Source organism: Pithys albifrons, chromosome 11 (assembly GCF_047495875.1).
Source record: "Pithys albifrons albifrons isolate INPA30051 chromosome 11, PitAlb_v1, whole genome shotgun sequence".
Taxonomy (NCBI): domain Eukaryota; kingdom Metazoa; phylum Chordata; class Aves; order Passeriformes; family Thamnophilidae; genus Pithys; species Pithys albifrons.
Window position 1 is genome coordinate 4791679 of NC_092468.1, and position 14688 is coordinate 4806366.

Here is a 14688-nt window from a genome sequence, read left to right on the forward strand (position 1 = left end):
CTGTTTCTCGCTTTATTTTACAGTTTAAAACAAAGGAAATGGAACAGATGTAAAATTTGACAATACTTCAGCTTTTGCTTGATGCCAAATCCGTGCTGTTTGATTGAAGAGGTGACAGGCCCTGAGCAGAAGGCTGTTATAAATCAGTGTTTCGAGTGCTCCCCAGAAGGAAAAGAATCGAGTAGGTGTGAGGTGTGGGTAATTATCCTATTTCTTTAGTGTGTGGGTGGTCGTAAGGCACTAATGTTAAAATGGAATTATGTGTATTTTGGGGGAACAGAACCATGCTGCTTAAACTGGCTACTTTCATTTATTGAGGGTCTCCAAAAATAATAATAACTTACCTGGTGACATTCCTGTGAAAAGCAACCCGTGGCAGAGGAAGGTGCAACGTGACTGCATCGCTGTGCAGGAACAGTGTGTGGTCCCTGAGGGACTGCTGCATGTGGTTCAGTCAGTGAGTGGCTGAGCTTCTAAAACTGCAGCCAAGCACGAGGGATCCCATAAACAGTTTTTGCAATGTGCTTTCCCTCAAGCTAATTCCTGGTCAGGTGTCCTTGGATTGCTTTCATGTTACAGGGAGAAAGGTTTGGGGGTGTTCTTTGCAGAGCACTGGAGCTGGTGAAAATTCATAATCCTCAACCAGTGGGTTGCTGGAATCTGGGATGCTATAAAGGGAAATACTGTTCTTCAGAATGGTGCTGATTACTCTTGGGCTAGAGGGATTCTGGTGTAGCTGTTGTCATGCTGTGAAACACGACTGGGTGCTGTATTCAACACTTGGAAGAATGTGTACTGAACTCTTAAATCTGTACATGGAGTTTCTTTCATGGTTCTTTTAAATGTATCCATGGAACTACCAAAACTGTGGGTCAGTAATGGTTTGATTTTTTTCCCCCCTCTTCCCAGATTCATCGTGCAATGGCAGTGCAATGGCAGTGTAATGCATGTTACTGTCCTGCTCTCTTGCTGACAAGGAGAATTAGTTACTTGCTGAGAAGTTTAGATGCCCTGATAAGAACTTTCCTCATTTTAAGGGCAGCTTTGAACACATGAGAACAGCCAGAGCCTCCTCCAAGAAACCATCCACTCAGTGATTGTCACAAATAAGGCAAGATGATTTGAGCTTCAAGTTTTTCTGTAACTAGTTATGGGCAAAACCAAAGTTTGCTGTTTGTAACGTCTTGCTTTAGATTCTAAACTCTATGTCTCATTGTAAAAGAGGTAACAGAAATAGTTCTGTTGGTGAGCTCCCCTGGAATCACGAGTGATGCACTAATTATTATTTAGCTGGCAATTTTTCTTTGTGGGAAATGTCAGTCATAGAAAGTATTGGAATAGAGGGTGTTGCTGATAAAAGGTCTGATGTGTGTGGGAGGCTAAATGCTCTCCTGGATTTTATTTCAGTATCCATCAGGTTATTAGCTATCCTATCTTACTTACCCAGAATAGAATGGGGGCCATGTGACTACTTTAAAATAAACATTAAAAAATTTTGCAACAGCAAGAAGTCTTTAGGAGCTACAGCAAGTTGTGTTGTGTGTCACAGAAGGAATGGCAGGCCTGGAGGGAAGGCTGTTGGGCCTTGTGGGTACAGGTAACCCAGAGCTGTAGTCCTTGCTGGTGGATTAAAAGATATTTCCAACGCAAACTTGACAGAGAAAATTTGGCAGTGAACAGCTCAGCTGTCAGGTTCAATTACTGCAGCTGGACCTTCATTTTTGGACTATGTTAATCTACTTTATAGTGGTTTATAATAGCTTTTTCTTTTCCTGGCAAGAAAGGTAAAATACATGGACAAATTGATGCTTCAGAAAGGGGGAGAGGAACACACTTTCCCTCAGTTTTGCTTTTGTCAGCCTTGTAAGAATTGTAATCCTGTGAACTTCCCAGCTGAGCTGCAATGCAGTCCCCTGTGTTTCAGTGCCTGAGTGCCAGTGTGGCTGTAGCTGGGGGTAAGGTTTTTCTTCATAGTGTGATGTAGATAGCAAGCATATTGTTCCAGGTTGCTGGAGGCTAAAGAAAAAAGCCACAAATTACTCTCAAGCCCAGGCAATGGGTGGGCAGGCTGCTGCTTGTGAGCAAAGGGGAAGCAGGTGTGGAAAGATAGCAGGAACTTCTAAGCAGAATGTTGTTCATGTGATTGTGGCAGATACAAAGGTTGATGCTGTATGCTCAGTAATGTTTGTGGGAGGATTACAGAATTAGACAAGACTAAGGTTGGTAGCCTGTTTATTTCCCATCTCACAACTGTATAGGTAAGCAGTCACACAAAATACACAGGTGGGGGGTAAGTAACAGGTATTGCACAGGCTGTGAAACAGGGAGCTGCTTTGGTAGCAAAGTTGTGCAAAAGAGGAGCTCGGTACGTGCAGAGAGGAGGGGGGAGTTGTGGGGAGGAAGATGACAGGAGTGTTAAGCAGAAAGAACAAGCAGCCTGTGTTTTTCCTTAAACTGCCAGCACTGCCAAAGCCCTGGGATTTTAGGAATGTACCTTGTTAAGGATAACATGTGAGAGACATGGGGAGAAATGAAGTGTGGTGTGAAGTGTTAATCCCAAGGCAGGGCAAGCTGAGATCACTGTGTGGCTGGAAAGGAGCACCCTTTGGCTTCTGAGCCTGCAGTTGTGTGGCTGTGAGTGTAAAGGCAGGTGAATCCAGGTTGCTGCTGTTCTGGAGTGTGCAATCCCCCCATCCTGTGTAGCACTCAGGGCAGTGCAGGACTCTTGTGCTTGCACTGGGTCACTCTGAAACGAGCTGAATTGATTTGTCTCTGCTGCTTGGGAGATAGTGCAAGGCAGGGGATCAGTCAACCTAAACGAACACCACTGTCCCTTCAGTGGGTTAAGATCAGCTGAAAACACCTCAATTTTTTTTCTATCCATTATGAAAGCTCTTTAACCCATTACTTACCTGAGGAGCTGATCCTACAGCTTTGCTTAGGCTGGGAGCTCTGTGACAAGGAATTTCTGCAGGTTGGCTGGAACAGGACATTATGGTTGAGACTTGGGATGGTGTCAGTGTGGTACTGCTGATGTCAGGGGCAGTGGCAAGTCCTGCTAACTTTGGTAGAAAATGAGTAGCAGCACGTACAGGCTGAGGCTCCAGCAGTTGAATGAGGTGTGAATAGTTCCCTTCTTAAAGCTTTAGGAATTGCTGTGCTACTCTACTATATTCACTGTCCAAATGGGTGTTGGCAGTGCCATAACCCTCCTTAGCAGGTACGTGGTGAAACCTGACAGGAGCATTAAAATAGCTGAAGTAAAACCAGTAAAATAAGAATTTAGCACCTGCTGGATGCTGTCCCACACAGGTGCTGACAGTTCTCCAGCAGTCTGGGTGGTGAGCAGTACAGCACTTGTTCAAAACACTGATAGTTACATATCAGTCTGGGCACTGGTTTGTTCAATTCTACTCTTAAATGAAGATGTGCTTCCATTGCAGTAAATCTGGAGGAGCACAGCCTGATATTCTGACATATATTGCACAAGGTGAAAGGACTTTTTACTTAAAAAGGAAAAGCTAATTTCTGTCATTCTGGCATCCCAAGAAATGTAGCACTCTCAGTCTGTAGCTGAGATTCTCTTGGAATGCCTGTCACTGGCAAGTGCCTCTGATTCTGTTATCCCATCATCTGTTGGTGGTGGGCAGGCCTGGCTTTCTGTTGTTTTTGGGAAGCTGTTGGGACACCCAGGTGCAGGTGGTCGGTGCATCACAGGTTCCTGCATGACAGGCTGGCTGTGCTGGCTTTGTGGAGCAGTGTCCTGGGTGGTGGGAATCACTGCAGTGGACAAGGCTGGACACAAACAGGGCTCCCCACCACTCAACAGCCCACAGTTCTTCAGGGAATGGACAAAACAGAAAATTATCTAGTTGTTATTTTGAATTATTTTGACTTAGTTTGGTCTGGTTTTGATGCTATCAGAACTTGGAACAGTGTCTGAATCAGTTATTCACCTTGTCTGAATCATTTATTTCAAACTAATAGTTCAAAAGAGAGAATCCCCCCGCCCCCTCCCGGTCAGAGCATTAACTGCATCGTTCAGCAGCCACTGGTTCTCTTCACTTTACTGGTAGTTTCAGCAAATCATTCTTGTGATTGGTTCACATGCTTTACATAACTCTGTGTCTTTCTTGACCAGTGAAAACTGGGCAGATGTAGTTCCTTAAGAATCATGGCTGTTTGCACAAGAAGCTTCCTAAATGGATAGCTACAGAAGGAGGGGAACAGATGGAACCAACATCTTTTAAAAAACCCAAAACACCCCTGAATCAAATCTTCTGGTCCACTTTATGTAACTCAGTGCAGAACAGTTTTTCTGAGTAGTTAGGATGGGTTTACCCTGAAATCCAGAAGGATTGGTGCTGTTCAGACTCACGTCAAGAGCTTCAGTTTGTTTCGCATTAAGATCTGCATTTCTGGCCAATGTAGAAGGTTTGTCTCCAGAGGAGTGGGTGCTGACATCTCACAGCTCTGCTTCTTGACGTTTCAAATGGTGCCTTCTTGTGGATCTGGTAAGATTGTGTTGTCCCTTTAGCTCAGAGAGCTTGTCAGAGGTTGTACTTGTGTTGTTCATGTGCCAGAAACCCCATTACCATGAGTTTAGCTGTTGCCTTTGTGAATCTGCTCACTGTGTGCACACATGTGGCCTACACGTGTTCTCCCTGATTGGCAGAACAATGTAACTCCATTTGAAATCCAGAGGTCAGAGTGGAGAGCAGGGAAATTCAAGGCTGGTTAATCTGTTACCACCATCTCACACACACAAATACACTTTGCCACTTAATGAGAAACTTGGAGGATAAGATGTTTTTGACTGTCTACACACAAAACCAATGGACATTGCCCATGATGTGCTACACAGTTTGTTCCGAAAACAACTGGTTAGAGAATTGGGAAGTAGTGCTGAGTAGAAAACAAAGGGTGGTGGTTTGTGCTGAAATCCTCTTCGCAGCAGGCAGAGGGGTGGGCGTGTTGAGCACAGTGGGTTTGAGCCTTACCTGTTTATCAGTGCTGCTGCTTTAACTCCACCTCTTCCAGTGTGATCAGCTTTGCACCTGATCTCAGTCTTGCATAGGGAATCAGGTCTTAGCTCCAAACACGGCACACAAGACTAGAATCCCAGATGAGGACACTTTTTAGGAAGAGTACTGACAACTGAGTGGAAAATGTATTTCTCTCTACCAGAAATAATTAACTGGCCATCGCTGCTGTCTGGCCAGAGGAGTCTGGTTTGGCACTTTAAAAGGCTTCTGTGAAAAGCGTCTCTGTGAGTCATTTGTGCGCACCGGTCAGACGTGAAATCAGTTCTGGAAGAGCTGGTAAGTGATGTGATAATTTAAACCACTCTGTGCATATCTGCTGTTCAGAGTCTTGCCACCCAGTTAATTATCAGTAGCCAATTCTTGTGTTTCAGCAGGGGGACGGCAGGGGCATTCACAGCTCCTGCACTGCGGGTCCTGTGCCACTGCCACCCTATTTCCCCTGGGGAAGAGGTGAGGATTTCTAGTGGAGTGACTTCAATGTACATGTAAAGCTGAGTGTATTAAGCAACACAGAGGCTAAAAAACAGTTCAGATGTTGCAGCAAGGAGTGCTTTAGAATACATATCAGCACTTCTTTCATGATGGGAACAGTGAGGTTTCATTCAGGGATGCAAAGAGGTTTTGGGGCAATCCCCATCCTTGAGCACACTCAGATGGCAGCTGGACAAGATCATGTGAAACCTGATGCATCTTCACAGCTGGTCATGGTTAGAGGGTGTGTGCATGTGTTTTGGGGAGAACTGTCCTCTCCCCAACTTCCTGCAAAGCTGGTGATAAGCTCAAAAAATTGATAATTTCAGCGCCAATAGATTTGCTTCCTGGCCAATCAAAACAAACACGCCATGGATAAGGAAAGGAGGGTGCAGACATTTAGGGTAAACACAAATGTGACAATTGCTTTCTGTTCCTCAGGGGTGCTGGCTGCAACTGTCTGCCATACCTCTGTGTGCATGTGCATGTCTGCTTGGCAGTGTTTCTCTTGGCCACCATCTCTCTCCCCCTTGTCTATGTCTGTCAGTGTGTCTGTCTGTCCTGCCAGTGCCTCTCGCTGTGTGTCTGTTGGGTGTCTCAGTGTGTCCGTGTTGCAAAGTGCATTATGCTGGTAGTGATGTAGCTGCCTGATCCCAGTGGCTTCTTGGACTGTTTTTTTTCTGTTTGGGTTTGTTTTTTCCCCCTGCCCCACCCAAGCATTGCCATGTGTCCTCTCCAGTGCAGAGTGTTCCCAGTGTCCCCAGGGTAGCTGCTCTGACCTGGTGTGGCTCTGTGGCTGAGCCATCAATGGCTGGAGCTGCAAGAGCAGAATCTCTGCAGTGACTTCGAAGAGAAACAAGTTCACACAGACATGCTGGAGACAAACACAGGCTGAGAGTCACTTTTACAAGTTTCTTTATGAAATTAAATGTTGCCCCTGGTCTGGGGGGAAGATATAGTGCAAGAAGGACTTTGTACATGCTACTGAATTCAGATATCCCTGGATGACCAGACTTTGGTCAGCTACAGCATCAACAAACACTGGATTTCTGAGCTCTGCAGACAGTTAGTGCTCACTCACACTAGTGTCGAGGTGGAAGGAGCAGGTGTCCTCCCTCCACTGTCATGGGCTGTCTCCTAAGCGAGGGAATTCAGTCAGTATGGCTTCTAACTCTCACTATGGTAAGGCAAATCTTTCCTTTTGCTAACCAAGGTTTATTAAATTACTGCTTTTGGCCACAGTTTGGAACTTGGGTACTTAAATGAGGCTCCTTATGCCAAATTTAGGCCTTTTTAAAGTGGTTTCCCATTTTTTAAAAAAGTGTCAGTAACACACCTTGAATTTAAGGGTCTGTGGGAGTTTGCATAACAATCACATTTCAGAGTTGAACAGCAGACTCTGACTTCTGGGAGCTGGGTTTGCAAATATTGACCTTTTTTAAAAAAAAAAGAAAAACAGACAAAACAGGCATCAAGTTAACAACATCTGACAAGAACAATTACAGACTTACAAAATACACAGTTCTGATTTTTACCATAAATAAACACATTACAAACAATGAGCATTTTCATTGGCCAGGAAATATGGCAGAATGGTGGAGAGACGAGAATCTAAGGAATTGAGGATGGTATTAATTAGGCACATTTTTCTCTAACTTATGTAACTCAAACCCACTAGAGAGATTCTTGAACTTGACTCATGCTGCAGGTTGGCACAGTTTAATGTACGATACTATTCACCAGTGGTGTTGGACTAGAGGAGAGGAGAGATCACAGTGCAGTACTCACTGTGTCTGTCTGAGGGCCTGCAGAGGCTGAGTTAGGTGGGCATGTGGAGGAGGATCATGTCTCTGAGAAACGTGGGGCAGGGGGTGGGCAGAGCAGAAGGGTTTCTCCCTGCACAGACAGTGTCATGTCAGTGGCTCTGAACTGTTGCTCTGAGCACGGCAGTGGGTTGGTCACTGCCCTCCCCTGACAGCTGCCAGACAGCAGTGGTGGGCACAGCAGGAAGGAGGAAGTCCAAGTGCAGCTGACAAGCAAAACCTCTTCGGCTGAAGTGTGTCAGGCTCCCTCCTGTGAGCTCCTGGGGGAGCTCTGCCTCGAGGGCGCTGTGCAAGGCTGGCTCCGTGGCACTGGCACAAATGCACACGCAGCTCTCACCTCAGAGCCAGGGCGGTCAGTCGGGCTGCAAAATAAATAGGGAAGGCAGGAGCACATGTGCCATCCTCTGTAAACAAAGGATTGGAAGGACCTGGGCTCCACCTGCCAGGACTGACGGATAAAGTGCTTTCTCCGAAGGGGTTCAGGCACAAACACGGCGCTGCCCTCATTTCCGGAAGGGTGTCAGCCTGCTGATGTTCTGCCAGAAGTTCGAGGGCTTGCGCTTGGGCTCTGCCAGCATGAAGACCTGCTGCTGGGGCAGCGTGGTGGGCAGCGTGGGGTGCTTCTGCCGCATCAGGAAGTCATAGTAGGGCCTGGTGACAGCTGGGAGGAGGAGGGGAAGAATGTTAGTTGAGCACAGCTCCCTTCTCTGCCCCCACCCCACCCCCATTAGAGCTGCAGGGCCATGAATTGGGTTTGTCTTAGTGTTACTCTTCCCTTAAGGTATCCTTATTTTGAGCACTGCTTTTTAGAGTTAGAGCTGATGCTGTGGAAGTTCCAGAATTGTGCCACAGAATTGCCAGGTGTTGTGCCAACATGACAGCAGGACTGAAAAGCTCCAGCTCATCACTGGTGACAAACTTAACTGGTGCCTTTGGCTGTGCTGCAAGAAGCAGCTGCTATGCAAGTGCTGCTGTTGCCTGTTCCAACGTTCTGGGCTGGATTTCTGAGTAGGAGTGATCAGTGCCTGCCCCGTGGACAGGGCTGGCTTGTGGGGTTGCCTCTAATGCTTTGTCCCAAGGGCTTTGCTCCGCTAGAGAGATCTGGCCTCCTTCCAAAGGTCCCTCTGTTTGCAGCCAAATCTTATTTCTGACCTATTTTGACATTTAGCCAAGCTTTTTTACTGGAGACGTGGCTGGGATTTACCAGTGCTGGCTGGTACCACCAAGGGGAAGTGGTTTCCTCTGTGTCCAGAGGAAAGCAAGTGACACTTCTTCCTCTGAACAGAGAGAAGGGGAAGGTGGCACCCCAGGGCTCTCTTCAGCCAACTATGGGCATAGGAAGCTTCCTGATTGTTGCTTGAGTTCACACTCCCCTGGCTGCTGCTAAATTGTCCTTGTCTCTGACAGGTTGCACAAACAGCTGTGTTTGAACGTGGTACCTACCCCTGGCACTCTGCCCACATTGCAGGTTTCAGAGCATCTTCCCCAGGCAGGAACAGCCCCTGCTGCCGTCACCTTTATGCCCCTCTGTGCATCATGGGGTGGGCTACAAAGCTTCCTTTTTGCCACACTCTTGGGAGAGCCTGTGCCAGGCTGTGCACTGATCAAGGCTGATGGTTTCTGGCACAGAGCTCAGCAATTATGTGCAAAGCAGCTCTCCTGCAGTTAGGAACAGTTTCCTGACTCCAGCCATCTGAATCTACCAGGAACTGTAGTGCAGATTGTCACATCAGAGCTCACCATCTGGCCTTCTCTAGAGCTTGTTAATGCCACTTCATTGAAACTCTTCCCATGTAGTAAACACCGGGCCAGCCCCCACTCTCACAGCATTCCTGTGTTCAGATGTGACTCACCCTTGGGTTTCCCAGCGTGGTGCTGCTTGCTGGCATTCAGCATGGCCTGCTTTTTCTGCACCTCAGTGATTGAAAAACCTGGAAGATAAAACAGTTTGTCAGCAGCAGGTCCTTGTTTGCTATCTCAGGGGAAGACAGCAAGGGAAACACAGGGGGAGGCGAATGCCTGAGGTGAGAGGGCACAATGCCTGCCAAGACTGGCAGGGGCATTGTCCTCCCCCAGGCCTGCACTGCACAGCTTTCCCCGCCTCTTGTGCAAGGTTTGCTGCCTGCCCTTCACTCCCCACTTGCTGGGTGAAGAAGCCAGTCCAGACCAGTTGTGACTGAAATCTTACTATCACACTGGTGCAAATTAAGCAGGATTTGGACAAAACAACACAAACCCTCTTGTACAGTGAGAACTCTTTACTGAACCTGTTCTGTACAGATACCTCCAAGCTGGGCACTCAGACTGTATTGCAGAAGACTAGAGGTTGTATGTAGTGAATTGACTATTTCCTCAGCCCTGCCTGAAGTCATTAAAAACACACCAGCCTCCCTGAGGACACACTGCAGTGTCGGCTCATGGTGATTTGCAGTTTTTTAATTGCACAGATTCATTCAGAACGTGCAATTCAGCAGCCCAGAGCTGGACTGGAGCATGGACTGTCTTCCCCACTCTTTCCCTCCTAGGGTTTAGGTTGTGGGTTAAAATAGAGGTGTCTTGTGAACCCATAACAAGAGGGAAAAAAAAAAAAGGCAAAACAACAAACCCCAAACCCACTGCCTCCCAGCATCACTCCTTCCATACCTGTCTCCTGGTCCAGCTGCACCTGCCTCCTCTCATTCTCAAACGCCTTCAGCCAGCGCTGTTTCTGCTCAGGCTTTTTTGCACAGAATAAATGCACTTCCTCAGTGTCTCGGCAGTGCAGCTTAAATGCATTTTTCACACTGATATTGAAGTCCTTGTCCTTCCCATCTTCTACATCCAGTATTTCCATGTCATCCATGTTGATCCGAGTCTTGTAATACAGGATGTCCCGGCGGAGAAGGTCCTGCAAGAGGCATCACAACAGAGGTGATGTTTCCTGCCCTAAACATTCACTTCCTTTGATGTGATGGAGCATTTAATCTTCCTGGGAGTAATTAAAGTCTATTAAAATAAACCCAAATGTTGGATTTGAATCTGTGGAATTGCTGAGCTGCTGTGGGCGCTGTTGGCAGTCAGAGCCCATGGGGCCAGGACAGGCTGGCATCTGCTCTTAGGGGGCATCAGCTGCTCTGAAGATCTGAATGAGAAGCAAGCTTGAGTATTACACGTTATCCCAAATCCCTCATTTCTGTCCTCTGACAGAAAACACTATTTGAATCCTTCAGGTCCAGTTAAAAAGCAAAAAAACATCTGAATTAGCTCTTGTTTTTTGTGTTGACAATGAAAAGTAACTTTGAAAACAGTGATTTGCATGCCTAAGTTACCTGGAGTTACCTGCACGCTGTGGAATGTGCAAAAAATAATTGGCACATTCAGTTTTGAAACTCCAGAGGAAAATGCCTTTCATTGTCTCAAAGAAGAAACATTTATCACTCAGATTATGAAAAATAGCATGGGCTGTTCATACAGACTTTACATGTGATGTTAATGATCTTACTGACTGCCAGGGCCTGCAGCTCTTCATCAAAGCTGCAGGTACCTGCAGCTTAGCTTCTCAGACTGATCTCAAGTAACAGCACAGTTGAAAAAGAAGGTATTTAAAAGAAAATGTGTGAAAATGCTCATACTTGAGTTGTATCAAATGCCCCCTACACTAACCCTAGAAGAAGTGCAGTGCTTTCCTCTTTTGGTATGGGAATTAGGCCAGTAGCTCTTTGCTGTGCTCAGGGGCAGAGAACACCCCAAGACAAAGGGAAAAGACCGCAGTGAATGCACAGAGAGGTCCTGGGGCCAGGAGCACATGATGCCAGTAAGTGTTAAGCACACAAAGGGGTGGAGAGGGAGCTCACTTCAATTCCTCAGCACTGTGGGAGCCAGCACTGGTGCCTGGCTGGGGGGGTTACCTTCTTGCAGCACACAAGCTGGTGATCGAAGAGGAAGAACATCCTCTGTTGGCTCTTGGCTTGAGGGTGGGAGATTTTGGCTAATTCCCCAGAATAGATGAGTTCTGAGCTTCTGACCAGGACATCTTCACCCTGGGAACAGCACAAAGAACAGGTTGGCCTCAGCCATCTGAAAACGGGGCAAGAAACAAGCCTCCAGGCTCATTGGAGCACCTCAGCTTGGCTGAGGGACCGGAGTTCCTGCTGACAAAAGTCTTCTCAGAAGGAGAGGGATTCTCTGTCCTGGAGGAAAGTCCTTGTCACATCAGGGGACACTGTGCCTTTGGCACCCAGGGAATGAGAACTGAATTTGATAAGAACAATAGCAAGTCAAATGAAAAAATCTCCTTTTCTGGGAAGTCTGCTCAAGGAAGCTGCCCCAGCCCACACATAAAGGAGGCAAATAAGCAGAGAGCTGAGAATTTAGCCTGACATCTTTGGCCAGTGTGGTCTTATTGAACCTAGGATTTAGAAAATAAGTCTTTTGGTTCTTTTATTTAGCAATTTTTTTAATGAGTCTACAGGGAACCTTGGCTTCCTCTGTCACTATATCAGAGCTTGCCTTTCTGCAACAATAATTTGGCCTATTAAGCAATAAGGGACAATTCTCTTCTTGAGAGTTTGAAAGCACTCAAGATAAAATAGGGGGCAAGGGAAAAATAACAGAACTTCACCTACATGCTAATTTCATTAAAAAAAAAGCAAAAATCCCAGGGAACATGCCAAGGCAGCTGGTCCAGCTGGGTTATGTGCTAGACCTGTTCAGCTGTATTAAAATATCACATCTGTTTAAATAACAAAATAAAAATCACATGGAGGGGCAGAGAACTGAGGTAGAGCTGGAGAGTAAGATCTCACTACAGGCAGAAGCTGTTGGAAGCGCAGAAGAGAATCAGCAGGGAGCAGTGGATTCCTGGAGAAGGGAAGTCTCTCACCTCCCAGTCCTCTATGGAACTCTGCCACTGAGCGATTTTGTCGATGTTCTCCAGCCGCCGCTTCCTCTCGTTGATGAGCCGAGCGACGTTTTTCATGGCATTTAAGGCAGCTTCGACATCTTTGAAATCCCTAGGGATGGGCAGAGGTGTCAGGCACGGCAAAATGGCATGTGTGTATTGCACCTGCACTGCCAAGGAGGGCAGCCTTGCACAGCCTGGAGCTGGGGACTGAGAGCAGTTCCACTGGCAGTCTATCCCAGCTGGTCTGTGCTGGAGAGCAGAGGTACCTGTTTCTGGGGGCAGCTTTTCAGACTATGCTGCTTTCCAGGCACAGATTATGGGTTTGTAACAAATCCAGGCCAAATTTGGGAAAGGGAAGGGGGTAACTAATCAAATTTAGCCACAGAGGTGTAAATGCAAATTGTTGGAAGAATCTGCAGAGGTTTCCAAGCCTCATTTTCTTTCTACAGTATAATACGACATTCTCATCATGCCACTGTTTCCATCCAGGGGCTGATCAGTCATGCAGAGGTGAGGCAGTTCAGCATTAACTTGGTTCATTTCCAATAGGAGCCCATGGCTTATCTGGAAGGGTAGGACAGAAGCTGATCCTCCCTCCCCCACACACCATCTGCTGCCACCAGCTACTTCTGCTGAGTTCAGAGCGGCTGGGAAGGAGCTGAGCTGCACAACCTGGCTCTAAGGCAACTTTCAAAACATCTGTGCACTGCATTAAGGAGCTTTCTGCTCCCAGGTCAGCTTCAGACAACATGCTTAGAGATTTAACAAGACATGCTTAAAACCATTCTGGGAAATGCCAGGGCTGCAATTAGGAAGGTGAAATTAAGGCAAGCCACAATGGACCAATAATAACACTTTAATCCAGATTTTTCATGTTTGATTTCTGTAGCTGATTATTTCAGATGCTTGATTAAGTGACAGTTATTTAAGCCAAAGGCAGGACCTTCACTGTGAAAGTGAGCAATGGATTTGGAGGCTTTGGAGCTGGTGCTGACAGGGCACTGAGTGTGCATTGCTTGACTGCTGCAAGTAAGGACTTCCCACTGGTGAACTGTAGCAAAGTGGACATTTTGGAATATGTCCAACCAGTGCTTTTGGAGGCAAAGTTTTCAACACCACTACCAGAAATATGTAACTCCAAAGTATCTGTGTGTTGATATCACGGACGGGTGAGTCAAATAAAATAGAAGAGCACCATTGTAAGGTGGATCTTTTAACTCCAGATATGTAAGAGACAGGAAGCCTAGTGCTACTGTAATGGAAAATTATGTATTTGACAGAAAAATACTTTTTTCCTGGTTTCTACAAGGCAACCCATACAAACTGTGGAGATGGTTGCTGTTGGTAACTGCCCTCCTTACAGGACTCCTTCCCTCCCCTCCCTGACCCACCTGTGCTGGGGGTTGGTGTACTTGAGCAGCTCAGCCAGCTGCAGGGGGTACTTGCAGATCTTCTGCACAGGGGTCAGCAGGAACCCGTCCAGGGAGATGTCGATCATCTTCTGCAGCAGCCGGCAGGCCTCGAAGAAGTACACGTACTTGTTCACCTTGGTGAGGCGCGACAGCTCCATGCAGGCGTTGGGGTGGTTGTTGCAGTACTCGGAGTAGATCTGAAACTCTGTTTGCTGCAAGGGAAATGGAGGGGGTAACTGTCCACGTTCCTGGCTCAGACTGCTATGTGTGTTCCCTGAGTAGGTCCTACTTCTGCATCCTCCCCAGAGACCCAGAGCTGGGGAGAGGCAGGTTAAAACACCTGCACTTATCTGAAAGACCAAGTCATTCCTATTCAACTGTTCTCAGCTGAATGCTTTTAATGACTGGATCAGCTGCTGCTGATCCTGCGCTGACCTGGAAATACCATCCTCAGGTCCTGCTCGAGATTTTGGAACCTTCCTGCATTTTTCCCTGAAGTACCAAGGTCTGGCAGGGAGCGTAGTAATCAGAAGCTGGGGTGCTTGGAAAATGTTCTTTCCACAGCCACAAGAGCTACAGGATGTTTAGTTGGAAGTAGGGGGAGTGGTTCAGTGGGCAGAGGGGGGTGGTGTGGCATTTAGTTTGGTTGGGTGGGTATTTTTAAAGAAAGTTTCAGTTCTGACAGATCAATATGTAAATCCTCTGGCTTAATCCATGCTCAGTGACCCCTTTCCCATGAAGTCAAATTTACTTACATATTCCAAGAAGCATGAGCCAACCTCACTCAAGTGTGGGTGGTCTTTGTTAAATTTCTTCTCTAGTGCTTTAACAAATTTCTTCTGGCACCTGTAGATGTCCTCAATATTCCCAAAGATTGTCTTCAGCTGTTCTTCTGTAAACATGTCAGCTCTCTTCCGGCACTGCTTAATGTAACCCTAGGGGGAAACCAAATTGGAAACCTTCCTGGGCATCTGCTCTGGGGCCTTTGGTCACCAACAGAAAGCCCCATGGACTGCAGTCAGGTGTACACCAGGTTCCTGCACAGGCCATTATTT

General features: G+C 46.8%; 1 protein-coding gene across 1 annotated transcript in view; it reads right to left on the reverse strand.

The window, feature by feature from the left end:
- Positions 1 to 6414: 6414 nt before the first annotated feature.
- Positions 6415 to 14688, reverse strand: part of ARHGEF4 (Rho guanine nucleotide exchange factor 4) — a 100303-nt gene continuing 92029 nt past the window's right edge. Inside the window, 8 exon segments of the mRNA XM_071567023.1 lie at positions 6415 to 7900; positions 7903 to 8000; positions 9193 to 9270; positions 9983 to 10226; positions 11227 to 11358; positions 12201 to 12330; positions 13613 to 13845; positions 14389 to 14568. Coding sequence (XP_071423124.1) covers positions 7673 to 7900; positions 7903 to 8000; positions 9193 to 9270; positions 9983 to 10226; positions 11227 to 11358; positions 12201 to 12330; positions 13613 to 13845; positions 14389 to 14568 — 1323 coding nt within the window. The 3' untranslated portion in view covers positions 6415 to 7672.